The sequence below is a fragment of the Capra hircus genome, chromosome 25 (assembly GCF_001704415.2).
Source record: "Capra hircus breed San Clemente chromosome 25, ASM170441v1, whole genome shotgun sequence".
Lineage (NCBI taxonomy): Eukaryota > Metazoa > Chordata > Mammalia > Artiodactyla > Bovidae > Capra > Capra hircus.
This window is the reverse complement of record NC_030832.1, coordinates 6,331,047-6,358,546: the sequence shown is the minus strand read 5'-3', so window position 1 is coordinate 6,358,546 and position 27,500 is coordinate 6,331,047. Positions and strand designations below refer to the sequence as shown.

The 27,500-nt window shown below is 45.9% G+C and overlaps 1 protein-coding gene across 7 annotated transcripts in view; it reads right to left on the bottom strand.

The window, feature by feature from the left end:
• The window catches only part of RBFOX1 (RNA binding protein, fox-1 homolog 1), a 1,098,419-nt gene that overhangs the window by 183,386 nt on the left and 887,533 nt on the right, over nt 1-27,500 (bottom strand). For all 7 annotated transcript variants that reach the window (XM_018040930.1, XM_018040927.1, XM_018040928.1 and 4 more), the window contains one exon: nt 19,768-20,010. In XM_018040930.1, the coding sequence (XP_017896419.1) occupies nt 19,768-20,010 (243 nt within the window). The remainder of the gene's footprint in view (nt 1-19,767; nt 20,011-27,500) is intronic.

Sequence of the window (27,500 nt, the reverse complement as noted above, 5' to 3'; positions counted from 1 at the left end):
AAAGCCTGAAAACATTACCCAAAACTACTAATACTTATTTGTCAATAGTAACTGTGATATTCATTTCATGATTTATTTTTTTACAAATATTTATTTGGTTGTACCAGGTTTTAGTCGTGGCACACAGAACCTTCAGATGAAGCAAGCAAACTCTTAGCTGCGGCATCCCTGACCAGGGATGGAACCTGGTTCCCCTTCACTGTGAGTGCAAAGTCTCAGCCACTGGACCACCAGGGAAGTCCTTCACCTTATGATTTCAGATGAAGGTAACACTTACTAACCCTGTTTTGATTTAAGTCAGTCAATGGTGATAAAGATTTCAATTTCAAAGGTTTTTTTTTTTTTAAATGTGGACACTACATGTATGTATGGATGCGTTTAGAGATAGAAGCAGATGCTACATTTCTGATAGAACTATGACATTCACTAAATCCTGGCATTGCACAAACATTTATTTCCTTGCCAGAGTTCCATAAGGAAGCCCAGTTTGATGGAGAAGAAAAAATAAATGCAATTTTGGTCAGGGGAGAAATTAGAATTATTTCATTAAAAAATAATCCAGAAGACCAAGATGCCCTAGTCAAACTCAAACGCCTATGAGGACCAGTCCACGTAGATGGAAGAGGTAAGCTTGGTGAAATACTACAGGGAATGTTGGTGGCCACGGCATACTGTCTGGAGGGACAGTCCATCCTGAACATTTCTACATCATTATCATGGTTTGTAAGACTTTGGCACTTTTTAATCAAAGCCAGATTATACTATAAAATCACCCATTTTTAAATGTAGGCAGTAAATTGCTTTGGGAGGCTTGGGGTATGGAGTCAAGTTCAGCAGGCCAACAATACATAAGCTATGTCCTAGTTCAGGTATCAACAAACATTTTCTTCAGAAGGGCAAAGGGTAAGAATTTTGAGTTTTGCAGGCCCTGTGTCTCTTTGCACTTACTCTGCTCTGCTGTTGTAACACAAAGGTAGCCATGGGCAATACATAAAAGGACTGGTATGAACGTGTGCCAATAAAACTTCATTGACAAAAAGGGGCAGTGGGCCAGAACTGACTCATTGGGTCAGTTTGCCAAGCCTTGGCTTAGCTAATTAATGCTGATACTAAAGGCCTGGGAGAGGTGAAGGCTGGAAAGAAGAGGGAACGGCTGGACTGGAGTGAGGTCTGGGGGCTGCTGGACCAGGCAGAAGGACATCCAAGGCTCTAGGGTCTGTGCCATGTTCCCTACTTCTCTTTGCAACCTTTGATCAGGTCCCCTCCATTCTTCAATGCCACGGGCTTCCAAGATTCAAACGGAGAAGGCAATGGCAATCCACTCCAGTACTCTTGCCTGGAAAATCCCATGGAGGGAGGAGCCTGGTAAACTGCAGTCCATGGGGTCGCTAAGAGTCGGACACGACTGAGTGACTTCACTTTCACTTTCTAAGATTCAAAATAAAAGATTTTCAAATCTCAGGACTAAGCTGCCTTGCCTCTCTCCTGTCTCTGAACTTCCACCTCCGGGAGTCAAGGAGACTCTGAGGCTCGTCCCCCAAGTCTGCCCCACCCCCAGGATCTCTTTCCCTTTTGTGAACTCACCAGATGAGTGTCACCCGGAGACACTGCCTGGAACCCTAGGCAACTCCTCGCATAATTGCTAACCTGACTCCCACTTGCAAGCCAATTAGAGGGAAAAGGGGGGACAAGACCCACCTCCTGTCATTCGGGTACTGCTGCTACCACCGCTTTTCTCAGTATGGAAAAAAAAAAAGGTAGTTAATTTCTTCCCCTAAAAAAAGGCCACGGAACAATCTCTTTAAATTACAGTGTGATAACGTGAAGCAGAGATGCGGAAGTCAAATACAATTTGGGTTATAATTAGCGATTTCCTTGTAGCAAGTCTCTCTGGGAGATCCAGGCTTCCTCTAGTCAGCTTGCCAAGGGGTCTGAAGGTCCCTTTCACTCCATGGGGGTCACTGGATGCTATGGGGGAGGTGGTGATTGGGAGATGCAAATGTGTGTGTGTGTGTGTGTGTGTGTGTGTGTGTGTGTGTGTAAATTGAGGCAGTTTAGAGCTAAAGTAAGAATTACTGGGAAGATTGTTAAGATACTTGTTTGCTACATTATTATCCTGTTTAAAATAGCAGGGACTGTCATTTTGGTAAAATAAACGATTTCTGATGGGGAAGTCACACATTTTGGGTTTAGGAATCTACCAGGCTTCTGCTGGCATTTATTCCCTTCCCTTTATTAGTTGTACGGCCTGGGGGCAAGTTACGGAACATCTGGGCTGTTTCCTTACCTGTCATTCTGGCATCGTCACAACCCTCCCATGATGGGTTACGGAATGTGAGTAAAATTTGCAGCATAGCACGTGGCTCAGGAGTGAGTCAGGAAGCAAACCCTGAGTTGAACCGACTTCCTCTGAATCTCAGCTCTGTCCTTAGTGGCTTTGTGATGTGACCTGAGGCTGCTCCTCGATTTCCCCATGCTCTGGTTTTCTCACCTCGGTAACAAGGGGTTAATTATGGTACCCGCCTCCTCTGGATGCTGTAAGCATCCATCAGGTCATGTCCAGAGCACTGGGAGCATCGCTGCACTGGGCATTTAACATGCACTCCCTACCTGCTAGATATTTTTATTTAGACATTACTCACACAGGATAATTGACTCTTTTTTTCTTTTTTTAATATTTTTCTTTCAGTTTCCCAAATTTCTATTTGTTTCTCCCCATCTACCAATCCAGATGCCCCCTGGAGGAGGGCATGGCACCCCACTCTAGTGTTCTCGCCAGGAAAATTCTGTGGACAGAGAGGCCTGGTGGGTTACAGTCCATCGTGGGGTTGTAGAATCAGACACAAATGATGCAAGTAAGCATGCATATACAATCAAGATCCACATTAACGTTTCCCCCTTTTCAGAGAGAGGGCAGCTCAAACTTGTTGAATTGTATTATTTGCAACTAATTCTATGATTTTTCTGAAAAGGCTTTTTGCTTCCAAAACAAGTCTGCACAGATATGAGTCAGCTCTAATGAGGTAGATGAACCCAGAGCCTATTTTACAGAGTGAAGTAAGTCAGAAAGAGAAAAACAAATACATAGAAACATAGAGAAAGAGATATATATATATCTGTGGAATCTAGAAAACAAAAATGGTACTGATGAACCTATCTGCAGGGCAGGAACAGAGATGCAGGCTTAGAGATAAGACTTATGGACCTAGCAGGGGAAGGAGACGGGGAGATGAACGGAGACAGTAACAGCGACATATATAGTCTTATGCGTAAAACAGATAGCTGGGGGGAAGCTGCTGTATAACATAGAGAGCTCAGCTCGGTACCCTGTGACAACCTGGACAGGTGGGATGGGGGGGGGGCGTGGCAGGGAAGTCCGAGAGGGAGGGGACATTTGTGTGCTCATGGCTGATTCACGTTGTTGTGTGGAAGAAACCAACAATGAATCAGCCATAAGCATACCTATGTCCCTTCCCTCTTGGACCTCCCTGCCACTCCCCCACCCCACCCCTCTAGGGTAGAGCACTATATATATATATATATATATATATATAGTATCTCAGGATCTGCCTGAATCACACAGTGAATATTTCAGCAAAAACTAGAATAGGGACTTAAAAAAAAATTTATTTCTCATTGGAGGATAATTGCTTTTTTAAAAAAAAGTCTGCAACACTTAAGCCTTCAAATGACTTTGGTCCTGATGTCCTGGCTTATTTTGGACTGTACAGTCTGAAAATTTTGTTTCATTGGGGAACAAACTTGCCTATGTAGTTTTGTTCCAAGGACACAGAGAGCACATAAAAGTCAGGGCCTCTAGACAGGATACATTCTGACATTCTCGATGTCAGAGGGCTGAGTTAGAGTCTGTGTTATAGTGGCCTTCTCTCCTAAGTTCCAAGAGTTGGAGAACCCATGAGCATTGCTGTGGGGTCTGCACTCTGCTTGGCTCATGGGCCAGACTGACTTGTCTCGCAAGGGTCTGGTGACTCTGCTGAGGTGGGCAGAACCCACCGTTTGATCTTCTGCCCTTTGGGGAGCTGGGACGATGACCTGGACTGAGCTCTACATTGAAGGCTATCACTTCACAATCTGACAGCCTCCATGCCCTTCAGGGGTGCAAAGATAAAATCCAGGACTCCCTGGTTAGAATGTTCTGGCCCAGGAACCAGCTGGAACACAGAACACTACTGAATGAGCACAGCCCAACTCGCACAACCATCGTGGTCAGCAGGAGAGAGAACAGAGAAAATCGCTTCCTTTCAGAACTCCAGAAGGCTTTACAGAAGCAGGGTCCACTGCTGGCTGAAACCTCCGACTAGGAACAAAAATGGAACATCAAAGAGAAACGGAGCCTTAAATCATATAGCCTGACTTGCTCCAACAGGCAGGGTTACTGGGCTTTGTCTATTTTTATGCAGAGATAACTCTAAGTAAGTGGACTTTGAAAGCTACTACAGAATCCAGGAGACAGAGAGGAAAAAAAGCATGGTCATAGCACAGGGAGGGCCATGGTACGGTGGAAATTTTCTTGTCCCTGTTCTAGTTTTTGCTGAGATAGTCACTGTGTGACTCAGGCAGGTCCCATTCCCTCTCTGAGCCTTGGCATCATTTGTAAACAAAGCCGGTAGACCAGATGGTCACTTCAAGCTCTCATAGTCTATGAACCTCTGTATTGTCATGCAGAAGTAGCCAAGCTGCCTTTCTCATAAACCTGAAATAGAGTCTCACTTAAAGGGCTAAGCTTCCTCATTTCAACTCTTATTAAAAAAGAATAAATGAAGGTTCAAAAACTAGTCAGGGGTTATAAACTTAGTATCTTCAGAAGCTGGGCAGATAACAAAAAGGAACAAAATAGAAGTGAATGGGAGAGCACTTAAAAAATCCAAAATGCTGCTTGCTCTTGAAAAAAAAAAAAATTAAGATATTGCAATGCCGGGCTAGCAATTCAATATGGCAGAGATTGAATGGAATGACAGGAAAGGGAGGAAGGGCCACGAGCCCTCTAGACTGCCAACAGGGTTTTATCAAGGAGTCACAGAGCATCATGTGTGCATGCGTTCTAAGTCGCTACCGTCGTGTCCGACTCTTGTGACCCTGTGGACTGTAGCCTGCCAGGCTCCTCTATCCATGGGTTTCTCCAGGCAAGAATACTGGAGTGGGTTGCCAGACCCTGCTCCAGGGGATCTGCCTGACCCAGGGATCGAACCCGAGTCCCCCGTGGCTCCTGCACTGCAGGTGGATATTTTACCAGTAAGCCATCAGGGGAGCCCCACACAGCATAATGCCTAAGGTTTTATCATTCTTATCTTAATGGAGAAAATTATTTCTTTTACCGATGTCTCCAACATAAACCAAACCCGTTCATGTATGTACGTTACTTGCCTGAGCCTGAAAGTATCTGGGTTTCAGCCCTTAACTTATGTGATCACCTAACACCCATACAATGAGATTGCAACAGGTGGTTCCTTCGAACTCTAATACTCCAAGAGTCTGGCTGGAAGCCCCCAGAAACCCTCAATTAACAGCACAGCCAACTTCTTTCTCCTGCCTAAAATCCAACAGAGCACAGATTTAGTAGAATTCACCATCAACTTGCAAAATATATGGCCACGAATTAAAAGCATGAGCTGACGGCTGGCTAATAAGTGATTCAAATGTTGCCCACAAAACAGATTAATCTCTGAATAAAAACAAACAAGAGGAATGAAACCATCGTATGAGGCCACAGGGTATGCAAAGGTTCCTCCAACACCTAAAAGTCGTTTGTGTAGCTCATAGACAGTCCACTTCATCTTCGAATTATCCAGTCATTATCCCAACCCTTTACAATGACACTGTGCAAACACTTGCTCAAAGACTAACATCTTCATCAAGGATACAGACTGCTTAGTCACACTGAGAGGGTAAAATTGATGACAATGAATATGGGTATGAACAAGCACAAAACACCCAATGAAGACAAAGTCACAAAGAAACATTTCTGGTGACTTAACACCCCCAGTGGAAATTCGACAATAAAGTCTCCCTAAGGAAACAGAATAGGTCTTTTCTTCCCTCGTTCAGCAAAAGCAAGATGGCTTCAGCCACGTGGGCCAAACATTAAGTCATGTATCCCTTTAATAAACCCTAACCTTGCTCTCTATGACCCAGACTTAGGTCAATGACTTACTTGTACCCATCAGCTGAACTCAGGCATGAGTGATTGAAAACAATTTGTATGGAAATCATTACATACAAGAATCCCTTTTAAAATAAATGTGGGAAATTGAGTCTTTGTTTCCCCCTTAACCCAGGAAATTTCACAATTCTTAGGATGGATTTATTGTCGTGAAAAAAAAAATTTAGAAGGAAGAATTCAGGACAAAGGAGAATGCTCTGATTTCCCATGGAGAATGACGTAATTATTTCCTGATTACAATAGCTCATCTGGTAGAATATTTACTATGTGCCCATCTCTGTGCTAAGCTCTTCATCAGCATTATCTCAGCAAGATGTCACAGCCTCGTGTACTCAAAGGGAGAAAGTGAGGCTTGGAGAGTTTCCATCCCATGCCAGCAGTCCCACCCTGGGTCAGAACTGGGATGGGAACTCCATGCTCTTTACCTTGATGCTTCACTATCTGTCCTGATAATGTGTTGATAATGTGTGTGTGGGTGTCTGTGGCTACGGGATTCCCTGGTGGCTTAGATGATAAAGAATCTGCCTGCGATGCAGGAGACTAGAGTTCTATCCCTGGGTCAGGCAGATCCCCTGCAGAAGAGAACAGCAACTCACTCCAGTCTTGCCTGGAGAATTCCGTGGACAGAGGAGACTGGTGGGCTATAGTCCATGGGATCGCAAAGAGTCGGACATGACTGAGCAACTGTTGTGTCCAACTCTTTGCAACACCATGGACTGCAGCCCTCCAGGCTTCTCGGTCCATGGGATTCTCCAGGCAAGAATACTGGAGCTGGTTGCCATTTCCTACCCCAGGGTATCTTCCAGACCCAGGGATGGAACCTACATCTCTTGCGTCTCCTTCATTGGGAGGTCGATTCTTTACTACTGTGCCACCTGGGAAGCCCCTTCTCCTGAAAATACCTAAGGGTATTTATTTATCCCGAACCATTTTTCCTGACTTGTCATGAGAACCTTCAATTCTTCCAGACTTCCAGGCAGCAGCCCTGGAAGCCTGTCCTTCCTAGACATTAGACTTGGGTCTCTGATGCTCATGGCTTTAGAATTATCCTAACTTGGGCTCCAAAATTGAGTGCCAAAGAGTTGATGCTTTTGAACTGTGGTGTTGGAGAAGACTCTTGAGAGTCCCTTGGACTGCAAGGAGATCCAACCAGTCCATCCTAAAGGAAGTCAGTCCTGAATATGCATTGGAAGCACTGATGCTGAAGCTGAAACTCCAATACTTTGGCCACCTGATGTGAAAAACTGACTCATTAGAAAAGACCCTGATTCTGGGAAAGACTGAAGGTAGGAAGAGAAGGCGACAACAGAGGATGAGATGGCTGGATGGCACCACCAACTCGATGGACGTGAGTTTGAGCAAGCTCCGGCAGCTGGTGATGGACAAGGAGGCCTGGTGGTGCTGCAGTCCATGGGGTTGAAGAAAGAGCTGGACACGACTGAGCGACTGAACTGAACTGAGCTTGGTTGGACTCAATGATACACACTGGACCTCCAGGACTGGGTGATCTTCGGTCAACTGGCGCTCTGGAATGGTAAAATGGCCCTGGAATTGGGTAACACAGGCTTTTAATTCATCCTGAAAGCCACGGACCATTTATTCTAAAGCATAGACAGCAAGCAAACGCATAATACTCAGCCTCATGAGGGAACTAGAGGCAGTACCTGTGTCCTTAAAGCAAATGTGAACCTTAGGAAAGCGGAACTAGTATTGACAAAACAGCTCAGCTACACTGTCATCTGAAAAGACAATTTTGAAGCCACTGAAACATGTTATTGGAGTTTGCTCAAGGCACTGGTCTCAAATATGAGCCGGCGCTAAGCCTGTAATATTGCACATGCCTGGATCTGCCAGGGCCCTCCCCAGGGTGGATGGAGGAATTCCTGGGCAAAGCATTCTTCTTTGTCGCGGCTGTGGATGGAGAGACGAGCCCCGGGTGTGTGCCCCAACCTGCCTGGGGGTGCCTTCTGGGCTCCAAGCCCTAAAGAGTTTTGGTCTGACACAACTGTTTTGGAGCCCCGGCTTCCATCTGTTAGCTTCAATGACCTTCAGAAAGTTACTTGCCTCGGGTTTTTAAACTGGAGGATGACAATGCCTCCTATATATTTTTATTCTTTTCTCTTTTTTTGATAATGGAGGGTCAAGATTGTACATGTACAGTGATTACAACATAGCCTGAGACTCGATGAGCAAACACTGTTATTTCTGAGACTGGGTGCTCTGCCTCCTGTTTCTTAAAACATTTCTTTTTCTTTATTCATTTGGCTGCATCGAGTCTTAGTTGTGGCATGCAGGATCTTCTATTACACTGTGCAGGCTTAGTTGCCCCATGGCATGTGGGATCTTAGTTCCCCAATCAGGGATCAAACTCACATCCCCTGTACTGCAAGGCAGATTGTTAACCACTAGACCACTAGGGAAGTCCCTGCCTTCTGTTTTGATGGAGCTGCTTACCCTATTTTTAGACTGGCATCTTTTAGCGATTTTGCCAAACTTTAAACGGAAGCAGGGAATGCCACAGTCTCTGGTATTTTTTAAAAAACTTTTTCTCTGGTGATGTTTAGAAGGGAAGAGGAAGGGTGTTTGGCGAATGGCAGAACCACCATGCAAGAAAGGAACAGTAGGACTCTAAGGGCCGAGAGGTCAAACAACCGGTCCAACAGCCTTCACCTTGGAAATGGTGAAGCCGAGGGGTTAACCCTGGCAAATGCTGATTTCAGCTTCTTAGCTGACCTGCTTCTCTAAACTGGAGAGCAGGCTGAAGAAGCCAGCCTTAGGTGGAACTGTAGATTGTCCACCTTGGTCCTGGGCACTGGTCATCTTAGCTGCTGGCCAGGAGACCTCGTAGGGAAGAGCCTGGAGATTGAGGAAAGTCTGAACTTTGACACTAGACCTAGCTGGTGAGGGTCTCTACTCTGCCCTCACAACTCCTCATACTCATGGCATCTTGAACCTCGGCCTCTCAGTGTAACATGGGGAGCACTAATAGCATCTAAAGGCTTTGCTATTGTTATTTCCTCACCAAGTTGTGTCTGTCTCTTTTGTGATCCTTTGGACTGCAGCCCGCCAGGCTCCTCTGTCCATGGAGTTCTCAGGCAAGAATACTGGAGCGGGTTGCCATTGCCTTCTCCAGGGGATCTTCCTGACCCAGGGATCAAATATACATCTCTTGCATTGTAGGTGGATTCTTTACTGCTGAGCCACCGGGGAAGCCCCGTAAAAGGTTTGGTGAGGATAAGATGAGATGAAGGATGAAAGTGTGTCTGGTAGGGTCTGTGACCATAACAGGTCTCAATCAGTGGTAGCATGTCTTTCCTTTTCTTCTCCCTGATACCAGAAAGCTCTCAAGTTACTTTCTTTTGTTAAAGAGAAGTATAGCCACAGACACACGGGGGAATGGCCGTGAACTGAACTGGATGGCACAATGTTCTGGGCAAGGGTGAGGGCGGCAGGCCTTTTTAGACTGTCTGCGGGCTGCACGTGGCTCCCTGGAGGGTCTACATTTAAACCCAGGCACCTTTAACCATTCATAGAGATACTGGAAGTGGGCAGTGCTATTTGCTCTCAGCTGCTCACTACAGCCTATTGAGAATACAGACCCTGCAAAATGAACCCCAGGAACAACCCAATTCAATCACTGGCAGACCTCTCTATGTCAGACAGCACACAAAAGGAAAAAAAAAGAAAAGAATGCGAAGCTTGATACAGAACGATCTCCAAGATATAAAAGGTGCCAAAGCAGGTGATTAATAGACTTTAATTCTGTCCTTTTGGGAATGGAACTAGTGAGAAGTTAGAAGATGTGAAGATTGAATAAGAGACAGAGAGAGAAACGGACAGTCAGGCTGCTATAAACCAAGAGTTGTATCTCCTCAAAACTCACAGGCTGAAATCCTAGATCCCAAGGTGATGGTATTAGGAGGTGGGGCCTTTGCAAGGTGATCAGGTCATGAGGTGGAGTCCTCATGAATGGGACTGTGCATGCCTGCTCAAGCACTTCAGTTCAGTTCAGTTCAGTCGCTGAGTCGTGTCCGAATCGCAGCACGCCAGGCCTCCCTGTCCATCAGTCGTGTCCAATTCTTCTCAACCCCAAGGACTGTAGCCCACCAGGCTTCTCTGTCCATGGAGTTCTCAGGCAAGAATACTGGAGTGGGTAGCCATTCCCTGCTCCAGGGGATCTTCCCAATCCAGGAGCGAACCCACGTTTTTTATGTTTCCTGCCTTGGCAGGCAGGTTCTTCACCACTAGTGTTGCCATGAATGAGATCAGTGGCTTTGTAAAGGAGATTCCCAAAGGGAAGGGGAGGGTGGGACAAAGTGGGGGATTTGGATTGACATATATACTCTGCCTTGTGTAAAACAGATAGCTAGTGAGAAGCTGATACAAAGTACAGGGAGCTCAGCTCAGTGCTCTGTGGTGACCTAGATGGCGGGGTTGGGGCTGAGGTGGGAGAGAGATCAAAGAGGGAGGGACTATATGTTTGCATATGGTCGAGTCACTTTGTCATACAGCAGAAACTAACACAACATTGTAAAGCAATTATATTCCAATAAAAATAAAATAAAGGAGACTCCTAAGAGCTCCCTCGATGCTTCTGCTAAGTGAGGACTCAGTGACAAGATGGCTCTTCATGAACCAGGAGGTGAATTCTCACCAGACACCAAATCTACTGATGCCACTATCTTGGACTTCCCACCCTCCAAACTGTGAGAAATAAATACTTATTGTTTATGAGTCAGCCGATTTATAGTATTTTTGTTATCCAGCCTGAACAGACTAAGACACAGGCATATGTTTGTGTTTGCATAAAGCATTTCTGGAAGGAAATACAAAGAATTGGTGACTCTTGTGTCTAAGAAAATTTTAGTTTTCATTTTACACACTTTTCTGTTGTGTGATTTTTTTTAACCACAAACATTAATTGCCAGAATAATTAACAGTAATAATAATAATTACCAGTTAACAAAAAGGAGTGCACTGAACAGTTTTCTCCAAACCTTACCTATATAATCGGCTCCCAAAGAAGAGCCAGCATATAAAGGGTTAAGGACAGGAAGTCATCACCAACCCAACTCTTATCTTCTCAAAGGTATTCATGAAAACAGGGGTCACAGTTAGCATTCCAGTTAGAAGGAGCTGAAGATCAAGTGAAAGCTGGCTTCTTAAACAGCTCCTCTCTCTGTTGACAGAGCCCAGAGCTCAGAGACTAAGCTCTAAGTCCCACGTTCCTTTTCCCCATTAGTTCCTGGAGCTGGTGGGAAACTGTTAGACAGGCTGCAGAGGTGTTAAAAATAGAAGTTAAGTTGCTATTGGAGATACATGGAGAAATTCACCACTTGCAAATCTCTAATTATAATATGTCAAGAGTAAAATACCTTGTCAGGAGCAGTCTCTAATATAATACAGCATTGGCTCTGTCAGCACAGTGATCCATGATGTGTTTGGAGGCCCGCATTAAATAGACATTCAGCAGAAAAATGTCCCGCGGGGACTCATCTCAGCCCTTGGGGAGCTAAAAGGATGACCTGGTAGTTCTTTTCTGTCTGTACTTTCCTCGACTCTGGCTGAGAACTCTGGGTGCAGTCTGCTTCCCTTTTACAGATCCTGCACTTTGTGTGAAATCATGTGCATATATTAGATGTTCTTGCAGCCTACCAGATGGATCGATCTTTTCTCTATAACGGCCCCCAGAGTGACCTCAGACTGGCAATAAGCACTTTGAGCACCTGTCAAAGGAAAGTTGGAGTTATTCTGGGTACAACTGTACCCTGTGGGCAATAAATGAGGCATCTAATACAGGCCTATGTATTCCAGGGCTGGCAGAAACATGCTTCTGACCCACTTTGAGGTTAAGTAAAGAGAAGGGGCACTTGGTACACGCACAAGGATGCAGAGACAGTTTGAAGAAACTTGTCATAGACTACGTCCTGCACAGTCAGGCCAGGTTACTACAACCCAAAAGTAGGTCATGGACGAACAGAAGCATCTTCCCTTTTGGCAGAAGGGGGAAAAGCACAAGAATGTAATTGCAGCAGACAATAAGGTGGCACCTGTTGGGATGGCCGCTCCTTCCTCAAAACCGGCTAAGAGGCTATGCTCTAAGGCTCCCTTCAGGATCAGACACAGATCCCTCCTGCTTCACCTCATCATGGTCCTCTTTCCTGGAAGAGCTCCTGTAAGCAGTATGTACCATCCAAACATCGCTAGAATAGACACAGTCGCCAAATAACCAAGTCCCACCACCACTTCACAGTCTCCAAAGTCAGAAAGGCTGTCCATGCCCTTCAAAAACCCTAGGGATTGTCTGAGCCAGATTCCTGGCAGGTTTGCCCAATTTTAGGACTCATTCTGTTGCTTCCAAATTTTTCCCTTTCTCACTCTGTCAGTTGATGATGAGCTTGAAGGTCGCATACAAGGACCTTCTCAGGTTGTCTCTTGACCTCGGGATTCATCCGTTTCCTCACACACTCACTCTTCCTTCTTGCTAGGGTATGAATGTTTGTGTCCCCCACTCACTGCCCCAGATTCACATGTTAGATTCCTCAAGTCTCATGTGATGGCATTAGAGGATGGGACTTTGGCAAGGTGATTAGGTCATGAGGGTGCAGCCCTCACAAATAGGGTTAGCGCCCTCATAAAATAAACCTCATATAGCCCCTCACCCCCTCTCATCATGTGAAAAGGCAAAGAGGCTCTGAACCAGGAATCAGACCCTCCCCTGACCATCTGGCACTCTGATCTTAGACTTCCAGCCTCCTGAACTGTGAGCAATAAATTTCTGCTGTCTGTTCTTGTTACAGCAACCAGAATGGACAGTGACAGCTTTCTTTTGCCTCAAAACTGAAATGTTTTCAGGCATCCATGGCAGTCTCTATTTGTAAGCTGGTCATTTCTTTGTGGCCAAAAATGGAAAACAACCAGATGCCCATCCACAGGTAAATGAGTCAACAAACTGCGGCACATTCTACAAAGCAGTATATAAGGAGTAGGCTACTGATGCATGCCAACAACCAGAGATCGAATTGCCAATATCCGCTGGATCATCAAAAAAAAAAAAACAAGAGAATTCCAGAAAAACATCTACTTCTGCTTTATTGACTATCCCAAAGCTTTTGACTGTGTAGAGCACAACAAAATGTGGAAAATTCTTAAAGAGAAGGGAATACCAGACCACCTTACCTGTAAAATCTGTATGCAGGTCGAGAAGCAACAGTTAGAACTGGACATGGAACAACAGACTGGTTCCAAATAGGAAAAGGAGTATGTCAAGGCTGTATACTGTCACCCTGCTTATTTAACTTATATGCAGAGTACATCATGAAAAATGCTGGGCTGGAGGAAGCACAAGCTGGAATCAAGACTGCTGGGAGAAATATCAATAACCTCAGATATGCAGATGATACCACCCTTATGGCAGAAACCAAAGAAGAACTAAAGAACCTCTGGATGAAAGTGAAAGAGGAGAGTGAAAAAGTTGGCTTAAAACTCAACTTTCAAAAAACTAAGATCATGGCATCTAGTCCCATCGCTTTGTGGCAAATAGATGGGGTAACAGTGGAAACAGTGACAGATTTTATTTTGGGGGGCTCCAAAATCACTGCAGATGGTGACTGCAGCCATGAAATTAAAAGATGCCTGCTCCGTGGAAGGAAAGTTATGACCAACCTAGACAGCATCTTCAAAAGCAGAGACATTGCTTTGTCAACAATGGTCTGTCTAGTCAAGGCTATGGTTTTTCCAATAATCATGAATGGATGTGAAGGTTGGACTATAAAAAAAGCTGAGTGCTGAAGACTTGATGCTTTTGAACTGTGGTGTTGGAGAAGACTCTTGAGAGTCCCTTGGACTGCAAGGAGATCAAACCAGTCAATGCTAAAGGAAATCAGTCCTGAATATTCATTGGAAGGACTGATGCTGAAGCTGAAACTCCAACACTTTGGCCACCTGATGTGAAGAGGCGACTCACTGGAAAAGACCTGATGCTGGGAAAGACTGAGGGCAGGAGGAGAAGGGGACGACAGAGGATGATATGGCTGGATGGCATCACTGACTTGATGGACATGAGTTTGACCAAGCTCCAGGAGCTGGTGATGGACAGTGAAGCTTGGTGTGCCTGCAGTCCATGGGGTCACTAAGAGCTGGACACGACTGAGTGATTGAACTGACGGAACGGACTGATGCATGCCACAAGGTGGACAAACCTGTGAGCAATGATGCTGAGTGAGAGTGGAGCCAGAGGAGGAGGGGAAAACATGCAATGCTTGCTGTCACTTATAGAAAATTCTAGAAACTGAAAACTAAACTACAGGAGCAGATCAGCTGATTCCTGGGAATGGGGGAGAGAATAGAGAGGGAAGATTACAGAGGGGTTATGAGTCAACTCTGAGGTGCATGTATCTTTTCAAGTTATAGTTTCCTTTTTCTAGATAAATACCCAGGATGCAATCACTGGATCATATGCAACTCTACTTTTAGTTTCTTAAGGAACTTCTTTACTGTTACATATAAATATACAGTGGAATATTACTCAACCATAAAAAAGAATGAAATAATGCCATTTGCGGCAACATGGATGGACCTAGAGATGATCATACAAGGTGAAGTAAGTCACAAAGAGAAGGACAAATATTATATGATCTGACTTATACAGGGAATTTAAAATATGGAGCAAATGAACTTATTTACAGAATAGAAACAGATTCACAGATACACAAAACAAGGGAAAAGGCAGGGGAGGGATAAATTGGGAATCTAGGATTAAGAGATACAAATTACTATATATAAAATGAAAAAGAATATATATACACACATATGTATGTACATATATATGTATATATAACTGAATATATGTACAACTGTATATATGTACTTCTGAAACTAACACAACATTGTAAATCACTACACTTCAATATAAATAAACAAATGAATAAATAAACAAAAATAAAGTGATTACTAGGTGGAAAAAAAAAGGAAACTTTGAAGATGATGGATATATCTATTATCATGAGAGTAGAAATGGTTCCATACATATGTACTTATTGACACTAAATAATTACAAAATTATTAAGCATGGAGAAGGCAATGGCAACCCACTCCAGTACTCTTGCCTGGAAAATCACATGGACGGAGGAGCCTGGTGGGCTGCAGTCCATGGGGTCACTAAGAGTCAGACATGACTGGGCGACTTCACTTTCACTTTTCATTTTCATGCACTGGAGAAGGAAATGGTAACCCACTCCAGTTTTCTTGCCTGGAGAACCCCAGGGACGGAGGAGCCCGGTGGGCTGCCATGGGGTTGCACAGAGTCGGACACGACTGAAGTGACTTAGCGTAGCAGCAGCTTATTGTATGTCATTTATATTTCAATGGAACTGTAAACAATAAAGTACATCTTTTCCTTTCCCACACCACCTACTGAATCTGTGTGCTCACGGTCAGATTCCTTCCTATTTCCTCTAAAATACTTTGCTGTTTTCTCCCTCAAGTCATTCCCTATCTCTGATTCCCTGTCCTTCCTCCACCTCTCTTCTCTGTGGTGTAAAATATTGAATCAAAATCCACTTTCCTACAAACCGGTTCCTCAGACCTCTGTGCTCTTCCTCTGCTACCTTTTCTTTCTCCTCTTTACTCCAAAGGTTTATGAGGGTACTGCACACACCCACTCTGGTATTTCCCATTTATTCTTCAACTCCTAGCCGCCCGGAATCGCTCCCCAGTACTTTACTTTCTCCTGGGTCTTCAGTGTTGTCCAATCTGACAGCTTCAATCATGTCCTCAGTTTATACCTGCCAGGCTGCCATGACAACAATCTTTGGTTCAACCCTCCATCCAGGTACCCTCTTTAGGTCATTCAATAGCACCTTTTCTTCCAAACCTCACCACCTATGAGCTCTCTAGTGATCAGTCCTTGACTTCCTCTCCATTCCCTACACTTGACAAAGGTGTCAATTCAAGCTCTCTATGCATACGGCTCACCATATTGCCTTTAGCACTGACCATTTCTGTTCATTCGACAACCTTTAATGAGAAGTCGCAGGAACTTCTCTGGTAGTCCAGTGGCTAAGACTCCAAGCTCGAAATGCAGGGAGCCCAGGTGCCATCCCTGGGTAGGGAACTAGATGCCTAAACTAAGGATCCAGCATGCCACAACAGGACTGAAGACCCATGTGCCACAGCCAAGACCTGGCACAGCCAAATAAATACATAATAAAAATAGACACTGAAAAAAGTTGCTCACATTGACCCTGGTGGAACCATCTTTGATCTATGTATTTGGCTGTCTGTGTAAAAGCTCTCTGATAGAGGGAGCCTGTTTGCTCACCATGTCACCTTGCTGTAGTGCTGGGGGCACTGTGAACACACAATATGCAATTTAAAAGTCGCCAGGTTGATCTCTTAAGAGTTCTTTGTGTGAGAAAAGGATACTGAGTTTCTCATCTCCCCTGCTGGCTTAATATTTCCTTTAAGGTAAGCATCCCTGGTGGCTCAAATGGTAAAGAATTTACCTGCAATGTGGGAGAAATGGATTCAATCCCTGGGTCTGGAAGATGCCCCGGAGAAGGGCATGGCAACCCACTCCAGTATTCTTGCCTGGAGAATCCTCATGGACAGAGGACCCTGGCGGGGCTACAGTCCATAGAGTTGCAAAGAGTTGGACATGACTAAGCGACTCAGCACAGCACAGGCATAATTAATTCTTTCCTTAAAAATGTCATTTTTTAAACTTTTCTGCCTTAAATTCTTTTCAATGGTTTCCCATAGCTTTTGGGTGGGAAGCCCACCCCGTTATAGAATACACCGTAGGATCCCTGTGGCTGCTTCTTATTCTCCTTTGCCACTGTGCATCCCGACACCCTCTTCACAAGCCCTTAGACATACTGCCTCATTTTTTTTTTTTTTCAGCTCTTTCCAACCGTGAGACCTATGACCTTGGCATTCCTCTTACCTGGAAGCTTTTTCTTTTCCCTTAAATATCATGTCCTTGAAGAAAAGTCCCCCGGCTACTCATTTGCAGGTGGTACCTCTGCTTTTTTTAATCCTCCATAGCACCCGTCTTTTCCTTAAGAGCATGTCTCACCATGTGTGTTTATAGAGGTATTTGATTCCTACATTTTTACTGTCTCCCACATTTAGTTCTAAGAGGGAATGAGCTGGACTTCCATGGTGGTCCAGCGGTTAAGAATCTGCCTGCCAGTCCAAGGGCCATGGATTCAATCCCTGGTCTGGGAGGAGTCCACGTGCCATGGGGCAACAAAGCCGACGTGCCACAACTACTCAGCCGACTCAAGAGAAGCCATCGCGATGAGAAGCCTGTGCACCGCAGCTGGAAAGGAGCCCCACTCTCCGCACCTGGAGAAAGCCCGTGTACACAGCAATGAAGACCCAGTGCAGCCAAAAAACAATTTTTTTCAAAAAAGATGGACAAGACCATTTCCGTCTGGCTCACTCACATCATGAAGCATGAGTCCTGGCCTAAGCAGATGTTTAATAAATCTTTGTGAGTGAAGGCATGAATCTTCCACAGCAGTGTGTGTATGGTTGGTCCATGTGGAAGCTTAATAAATAATGCCTGATGGGAACATTTTTAGTCCTAAAATAACAAGCCCTACCATTGGTTATCACACAAAAAAACCCAACACACAAATGAACAACAGCCCCATCACTACCACTGGTAGTCAACACAATGACAAGAAACACCTACTACATTGGCAAGCCCATTTAATAAATCCATCTCTACGTTACAGCAAACAATGACAAACAAGACAGGGGCAGCACTATTGACAATAGCCAAGAGGTAGAAACAACCCAAATGCCCATCAATGGATGGATGGGTAAACAAAATATGACCTATCCATACAGTGGAATAGGACTCAGTTGTAGAAAAAGAATGAAGTACTGGTCCATGCTACAACGTGGATGAACCTTGAAAGCATTCTAAATGAAAGGAGGCAGACACAAAAGTCATATACTGTATGACTGAGTCTTTTGAAAAAGCCAGAAGAGGCAAATGTATACAGAAAGAAAGCAGACTCGTGACTCCCAGGGGCTGCGGGGAGGGAGGAATGGAAGACGTCTGCCTGATGGATACCGGGTTTCCTGTTGGGGTGATGGGGACGTCTGGGACTCTGTAGTGGTGATGGATGTGCTACCCTGTGAATGTACTTAATGCCACTGGACTGTACGTGATAAAATGGTTAAAATTTTTATATGTATTTTGGCACAATAAAAAAGGGAAAGCAATAGAAAACTTTTCAATTTACATTATTTTGAAAAATCTCCAAACTGAACTTCCAAATGAATGAGGTACCAGGTAGCAAAGTTAGATGACTGTCTTGGTTACAAGAAGGGGATGACAGAGGATGAGATGGTTGGAAAGCATCACCAACTTGATGGACATGAGTTTGAGCAAGCTCCAGGAGTTGGTGATGGACCGGGAAGCCTGAGGTGCTACAGTCCATGGGGTTGCAAAGAGTTGGACATGAGTGAGAGATTGAATTGAACTGAACTTGGTTATAAGAAAAGAGATAACTGTTTCAAACCAATACACTTCTTCACAAATACTAGTTTTTCAGAGGTCAGGAGAAAGAGGCCTAAGTGCATTGCACCTATAAAGTGTTCTGGACAGAAGCTGCATGTGTCCAGGCTTCTCAAGAATTCCACAGAACAAGGTTTCCTAAATGCTTACATAAACCTCTCCTGAGATTCATATTGCATGGTTACTTCCGGGGGTATGCAAATAAGCATGGTGTACTTTTAATCATCATTTTTGTTTAGAGCGACTAGCTTTTATGAATAGCCAGCAATGTTAGTTTCCATTGGCAGTGGTGATAGACTGTTTCTTTTCTGTTTGTTTGCTTGTTTTTAATCCATTCCATTCATTCATAGACAAGAAAGGTGACTTTTGGGTGCACAGAGGTGTGTTACCACTACCATCAAAATGCAAAACAGTTCTGCAAAATTCTCTTGCTGCCTTTGGCAGCCCGGGTCACCCATACCTCGGGGGCTCTGCAGTAAAGAAGACGCTAGGGACATAAGCCACAATGCGGGGGCAACTTGAATGAATTTGGCTAGGATAAGAAGGGCTGGGGTGGGAACCCGGCAGGGGGTGGCTGTAAAGGACAGATGGATTGGGGGGTGATGGAAATATTCGTAAGACAGACTGTGGCAGTGGTTGTACAGTTCTGTAAATACCATAATGATGCCTGAATTGTATACCTCGAATAGGTGGATTTTACGGTATGTAAATGGTATCTCCAAAAAGGCATTAAAAAAAAAAAGATTACATATGTATGATTCCACACAGACGACATAATTCCAGAGAAAGCAAAACTGCAGAAGCAGAAAAGAGATTAACTTTTCCCTTTAACAAAACACGCGGTTAATGGGAAAATGTATTGATTGAAACGAGCGTCTCGAGAGGATGCACGCAGGTGAGTGAGGTGAACCTGGCGGGGCTGCGATGCCAAGGATGAGCTTAGGGACCGGTTTGCAGGATGGGGCCCCCCTAGTCGCATAGAGGTGCGCCCCGCAGTCATTCCAGGAATCCTGGCGTCCCGCCCCACCCCCCGAAACCAGCGCACACTTACTGTGGCCGTGCCCGAGACGGTGTGCGCGCTCGTGTCCGCTGCGCTCTGCTCCGAGTGCGACTGCGCGGGAGGGTACAGGTTTAACGTGTGCTCCGGGACGGTGGTCTGGCCCGTGTACTCCGGTGCGGGGTGGGGGTGAGGGGCCGTGTATTCCGCGGGGATGCCGTTCTGAGGGGGGGCAAACTGGGCCGAAGCGTAAGGCTGAGCCATTGTGTCAGGGGCAGCTGCTGCTTCCTGATTACCCTGGAAAATCAGAGAGGGAGAGAAAGCATGAGCGGGCACCAGGCAGAACCTTCTCCCCAGGCCCAGGAACAACAGCTCCCCGGATGTCGCGTGGGTGCCAGGGTGGTGCCCAGAGCCTGATTTGGGTACCATCTTCATCAGACCGTATAAGGATGAAGTAACCATCACCAGGGCCTCCCTGGTGGCTCACTGGTAAAGAACCCGCCTGCCAATGCAGGAGGCATGGGTTCCATCCCTGGGTGGGGAAGATCCCCTGGAGAAGGAAATGGCAACCCACTCCAGTATTCTTGCCTGGGAAATTCCACAGACAGAGAAGCCACCACAAAGAGTCAGACAGGACTTAGCAAATAACAACGACAGAACAGTCATCACTGAGACAGCCCCACTGTATAGATGCAGAAATCAAGGCTCTGAAAGGTGGAAGACCCTTTCGCATGTCTTCCAGCCACACAATGTGAGAGTCTGTGTCCTGCACTGGATTTTTCTGGCAGGTCTTTCTCATTTCATTCCCATTTTGGAACGTGTGAGGCTGTAGTTGTCGCCAGTGACAGCGGAGCCTTGATTTGATACTTAAAATGCCAAGAGAGATTAAATTGAACGTGTGTGTTCTTGAGAGGAGAGACAATTCGTGTAAGCATTAGAATTTAATCAACATTTTATGTGCTTTGGCTCACATAATGGGATGGGGGTGGTGGTCCTTGCAAGGGTCACTGTGTGTGTGTGTGTGTGTGTGTGTGTGTGTGTGTGTGAGATGTTCTCAGAGCCAACATGAAGTGGCTGATGAAAATTCAAGACCTAATTTGGACAACGATGGCCCTCTATGATAGTCTCATTTTAAGTGTCTCTGCAAAACATGGATTTGACTCTTGGCCTCATTAATCAATGCCTCCCCCCAATTCCCTGACTAATTTTTTTTATAAGCAGAGCATTATATAACAATTCACCCTTCAGATCTAGGCAAAACATGCAATGTGATAATTACAGCCACGTCAAAAGAATAAAAAAAAAAAGAGTTCAAATGCTTCCCTTTCAGGAAACTTCTCTCTCCACCCCCACCCCCACAACTTTACTACCCTACATACATACGCACACACACACACACACACACACACACACACACACACACACACACACACACAGCATCAGAGACTATAACCCAGAGGTCCAAATTTTCCATGGTCTTAAGAAACAGGATTGCACAGCCAGAGAGAGAGAGGGAAAGCTTAGCAATTAAACCCACCAAATAGTTCCCTCTCCCATTGTCTGTGGTCAATTAGATGTGACTTCAGCCCTCCTGTAATGATACCAGGGCAACGATGTCAGAATCTCTCCCATCTCCAGAGTCTCTGCCACTGACATTTGAGAGCATCTTCAGCCCAAGCAACTTGAGTGCGACAAAACCCATTACGACAGAGAGGGTAGAAAAAAAAGTTTTTTCTCAGAGCAGTGCCAAGAGCGGGTGCATTTGTTTAGAAGGAACCTTAATTAGAATGTTAAAGACGACACTTGTAAGAGAACAGCGCTTAGGATAAGTTTAAAACATTTTACAAGTGAAAACACCCCCAGCAGGCCCTTTCCTCCCCTGGACTAATTTCTCCAAATGTCTGTGCCATCGGAAGCAAAAATGCACAGCCGTGGATTTCTTGGCAACATGTTTTCACGGCACTTTGGGAGCTGTGAGGGTCCGACTGTGCTGGGGATCGATCGCTTGAGGTGCAAAGTTAACTATCTGTCCTTGGGAAACCACATTCGCCGTCACTGTAGCTCACTGTTCAGCCTCTTCAAGGATAAGCCCGGTTCCCTCTCAGGGGACACCTCCACTCCCAGCCCACGACCTGCAGATGTGGCCGAGCCCACCTCTGGGTCACGTGACCCAGCCTGGCTGACCAAAGAGAGCGCTCTCCTCTCACAGCCACAGTGATGGGGCCTCATGCCCGTCCCTCTAAGCCGGTTAGCAAGTTGACCCCTTGCCATTCCTGTGAGGCTTAATCCTGGGACCTGACTGGCGTTCAGGGAGGAAGTTCCTTCACTACGATGACTGGTAACTGGAAAACATAATAGCAGCTTGGAGCTACCAAGAAATGCCCCTTGAAAGGGGGCCTCCCTAAAGCAGAAGCCGACCTGGAGGAAAACGGAGCCCAGAAATGGAGACACAGACCCACTGAGTCCCCCTGACGTCATCTGAAGTCTTGGATCCATCTCTTTCTACAGTCAGTAATGATGCTGTTTAAATTCCATAACTCAGTAAATGTCTGTGTAAGTCCGATTTTCCATTACATGCAACCAAAAGGTCTTAACTAATACCAAGAAAAAAAATACTGTGTATCAGCCGACTAGCATTCTTTTCTTCTACAGGGCTGCTCAAAGAACATAGACTTGTGCACAGAAATTCCATGCAACGCAACTTCTTTCTGGCTCAGAAGAAGTCCTAGAAGCTTTGGGACCTTGAGAATCCTCCAAAGGGAAATACACTGGGACAGATTTTCACTTCCGCCCAAAGATCTATTTCAGCCTCTCCTGCCCCTCCCCTCGCTTGTCTCTGAAAGACAGTCTTGTGAAAAACACCAAGGGAGCCTGAAATGCTCACAGGAACAGGGGTAGAGAGAGATGGTCAGTATAGACACAGCATTCCTTGCTCCGCCTTCAGTAGAAATTCTTTCACGGGAACGTATACGCCCACCTAGCCTTTCCGCATGGCAGAGCCATCTCAGGAAGAGAGAACCAGTCCTGCGTGCTTCCGCAAAACAGCAGCCACTCCGTGCTAGGATCTGACCCCTCTCTGCACTGCCCAGGGAAGGGCTTGACCTCAGGAAGCGTACGGTCTCTCTATCCTCTCAACAGCATCATGTCTTTCTGTCTGCTGCCTCCTGTGCTTGGGAAGTTCTCCCCTACTCCCTTGCCTGGCTAGTCTCAGCTTCTCGCTCTCTCTCTATTTTAATATTTCTTTATTTACTTTGGCTCTGCTGGGTCTTCGTTGCTGTGCAGGCTTTTCTCTAGTTCAAAGAGCAGGGGCTACTCTCAACTTGCGGTGTGTGGGTATCTCACTGCGGTGGCTTTTCTTTGGGAGCTCAGGCTTTAGGCACATGGGCTTCAGTGCTGTGGCTCCTGGGCTCAAGAGCACAGGCTCAGTAGTCGTGGCGAATGAGCTTTGTTGCCCTCCAGCACGTTGGGTCTTCCTGGACCCGGGATTGAACCCGTGTCTCCTGCACTGGCACGAGGATTCTTTACCGCTGAGCCACCAGGGGAGCCCTCGGCTTCTCTTGGAGGTTCCAGATCCCCTAGCCAGTCTCCTTGACAATTACATCACATCAGCTGCCTGTCCTCTCAGCTCCACCGCAGCTTTGCTCACTTCCCATGTAACTCGAGGTACTGCCATTGCCTGATGATTTGCCTGTGAACGTCCAGAGGGTAGAAGACTGGGTCATATGCTCTGCTCTATCCCCAGGGTTCCAAAGCACACTAACTGCAAAGTCAACAGACCCCAGTGTTTGCTAAGTGAGTGCATGCTTAGCCAGTGAACTCTGGGCTCTGTCAGGCTTCATTTGGTAACAGAATGGAGGGGGTGGGGATAGGAGAGGGATGGGCAAATGAACTCTGGAAGAAATCTGGCCCATGACTTGTTTTTGTAAATAAAGTTTTATTGGAACATAACCATGCTCACTGTGCCCCAATGTCAGAGCTGAGTCACTACGACAAGAGACCATATAGCCCACAAAGCCTAAACTATTGAACTATTGGAGGCCCTTTGCAGAAAAGGTTTTCTCATCGTTGTGGGGGACTTATCATGAATCATGGGGACATCAGTTAAGAAGCTGTGGTTGCACAAATAGTTTGGGCAGTAAATACAGTCAGTGGTGAAGCAGGGAGAGAAAAGGGGGTGCCTTCTCCCTAAACCAAGGACGGGGTGGCTCAGCCAGACTTGAAGATCAACAGTGTTAAGCATGGTGGGAGAAGGATGCCATAGAATCTTTTCCAGAATGTTCTTTATATCACCAGACATCTACATTGTACACACAAGTTCATCAAGCCCAGCAAAAGTGGGCTTATGAGAAGAGCAATGATGGTGCCACACTTCTCTGCTCCATCTGAAAGACGTCCTCTTCAAACCAGAGCCCAGAAGACAAAGCGAGTGACTCACACCTAGCGGGCATCAGGCATGGTGCTGAGCATTTTTACAGCGAAAGTCCTTAAGCAAGGATGATTTCTTCCCAGGAGACATGAAGCAATGACTAGAGACGCTTTCGTTCGTCACAGCTGGGGATTAAGTAGCACCACCAGCAGCTAGAGCATCTAGGGGGCCAGAGATGCTGCTGAACTCCCTACGATGCACAGGATCACCCCACCCCACCGCCAAGGATTATCCAGCTCTTAAGGTTAACAGTGCCAAGGTCTAGACTCTGCTTTACATCTGGAATCCCACTTTATTTCGTTGTAAAGGATACTGTGGCCCAGAACTGGTAAATAATATTGTGAGGTCACAGCCACAGGTATTGCTGAGGAAAGCCAGGAGCTGAACCAGAGCTGTGTTTATCCCATGCCAAGGTATCTCTCATCTGGCAAGAAGATTCCCTGGTGGGGAGATACGTTTCTGATTTTAAATAAATAAGCCACTCTCTGTCACATATACAGTGACGCTGAGACCCGTTTTCCATCAGGTGGCATGTCAGGTGCTAGGGTCAGTCAGTTGCTCTGTCATGTCCAACTCTTTGTGACCCCGTGGACTGTAGCCCTCCAGGCTCCTCTGTCCATGGTTTTTTCCAGGAGAGAGTACTGGAGCAGGTTGCCATTTCCTTCTCCAAGGCATCTTCCCTACCTGGGGATGGAACCTTCGTCTGTTTCATCTCCTGCAATGGCAAGCATATTCTTTACCTCTAGTGCCACGTGGGAAGCCCCCAGGTGCTAGGGTATTTGATGCAAAGAGGCCAAACTTCCGATTGCCACACTGGGGAGGGGCGAGGGGTATCCTTTGGCAAGTGTTAGAATAGCAGCTTGGGAAATTTCCGCCACCTCAAGCCTGAAGCCTGGCTTCTGAAGGCTCTGAGGTTCTAAGAGGCAACGGCAAGGACCAAGTAGGGGCACCACTGGAGCCAGGACAAACCCCCAACCTCCACCCAAACCTGAACCAATCTGGCAAAACCAGGGTTCAGCTCAGTTCAGTTCAGTCGCTCAGTCGTGTCCGACTCTTTGCGACCTCATGAACTGCAGTACTCCAGGCCTCCCTGGCCATCACCAACTCCCGGAGTCCACCCAAACCTATGTCTATCGAGTCAGTGATGCCATCCAACCATCTTATCCTCTGTTGTCCCCTTCTCCTCCTGCCCTCAATCTTTCCCAGCATCAGGGTCTTTTCAAATGAGTCAGCTCTTCGCATCAGGTGGCCCAAGTATTGGAGTTTCAGCTTCAACATCAGTCCTTCCAATGAATACCCAGGACTGATTTCCTTTAGGATGGACTGGTTGGATGTCCTTGCAGTCCAAGGGACTCTCAAGAGTCTTCTCCAACACCACAGTTCATCAATTCTTCAGCGCTCAGCTTTCTTTATAGTCCAACTCTCACATCCATACATGACCACAGGAAAAACCATAGCCTTGACTAGACGGACCTTTGTTGGCAAAGTAATGTCTCTGTGTTTTAATATGCTATCTAGGTTGGTCATAACTTTCCTTCCAAGGAGTAAGTGTTTTTTAATTTCATTGCTGCAATCACCATCTGCAGTGATTTTGGAGCCCAGAAAAATAAAGCCAGGATGCTCAACTCTAACAGACAGTGTCCATGGTAGCCAAGGAGTCTACAGGTAGCACTCAAGTCCTTGGAGCCTGAGATGCACTCCCATTCCTGGAGTTCTCAGACAGATGTTGGTGGGACCCCCTGCAGTTTCTTATTAACACTGACAACCATTCCAAAGAGACCCTAATTAATATTCCCAACATTTGCACTTTGAGCTAATTACATCTAATATTTAATTAAGATCATCGTTCTTCCTATGGAATTATTTTTCACCTTCAAAGGGCTTTGGAGATATCTTTCTTTCCTCCCTAGTGATGCTCCTGGATTCTTAGCATGGTTGAAAAGAATTTTCTGGAAAAAAATATATTCACCTTGTGCTTGCATGCGAAGTCGCTTCAGTCATGTTCGATTCTTTGCAACCCTAAGGACTGTAGCCCACCAGCTCCTCTGTCCACGAGATCTTCCAGGCAAGTGTACTGGAGTGTGTTGCTGTGCCCTCCGCCAGGGGATCTTCCCAACCCAGGGATCAAACCTGTGTCTCTTATATCTCTGGCTTTGGCAGGTAGGTTCTTTACCACTTCCGCCACTTGGGAAGTCCTTATTCCTATTAAGGGCATCTTCTCCACTCCGGGTCAAGACAAGGCTTAAGTCACCTGAACACGCTCCAGGGAGGGCAGTGGGGGGAAATGAGGGGAAGCTGATGTCAATTTCATGTTGGTGGTGGGGAAAGGCAACAATTATCTAGGGCATGCTGGCTAGACATTCTCTGATTTGCAGAAGCTCCCTCCATCCCTCTGTGCTGTGCTTACCTTCTCAGTTGTGTCTGACTCTTTGCTACCCCATGGACTGCAGCCCGCCAGACTCCTATGTCCATGGGATTTTCCAGGCAAGAATACTGGAGTGGGTTGCCATGCCCTCCTCCAGGGGCTCTTCCCAACCCAGGGATCGAACCCAGGTCTCCAAAACTGCAGGCGGATTCTTTACTGTCTGAGGATCATCCCTCTCCTCTAACGCCAAATGCCTGCTTTTCCCAAATAAGTGGAATGATCACAGAGATGCTGATGTTTCCTGAGTCAGGGTGCTTGTGGGGGCATTGAGTTGACAGCGGAGGGTGATTCTGCCTTGCATGTACCTCCACATCATCCCTGAGGCTGGGAAAGATTGAGGGCAGGAGAAGGGGACGATAGAAAATGAGACGGTTGGACTGACTCAATGGACATGAGTTTGAGCAAACTCTGGGAGACAGTGAAGGTCAGGGAAGCCCGGCGTGCTGCAGTCCATGGGGTCGCAACTTAGTGACTGGACAACCACATCATCAGGGGGGAGGGGCTTCAAGTGATTTTGCAACCCTAGCATCTGATTTTCAATGCCTGGACTTCCCTGGGTTACTGCTGAATACACAAGAGGGAAGAAAAAGATGCCAGGACCTCGTGTTTTCCAACCCACCCTTGGCTGCTGCAGAACTGGGTAGAAATTTGAAATCAAGAGCATCTATTAGGATAAATGGAAAAGAAACTTCTTCGTCCTCCTGGGCCAAACTTCAATTAGAACAGCAACTCGACAGCAGCCAGATGACATGGGAACCACCCCACCTCCCTCATTCCCCGAAACACCCCGGTGGGTAGTTTGCACTCCAGTTACAGAGAGAAAAACGGGTTATTAAAATGCAACCAAGTCTGATTCACCAAAGGAAAAAAAAAATGCCATTTCAATTTAAATATTTTACTGAAGCATGAAATAGCCAGGATATTATTGCTATTTTA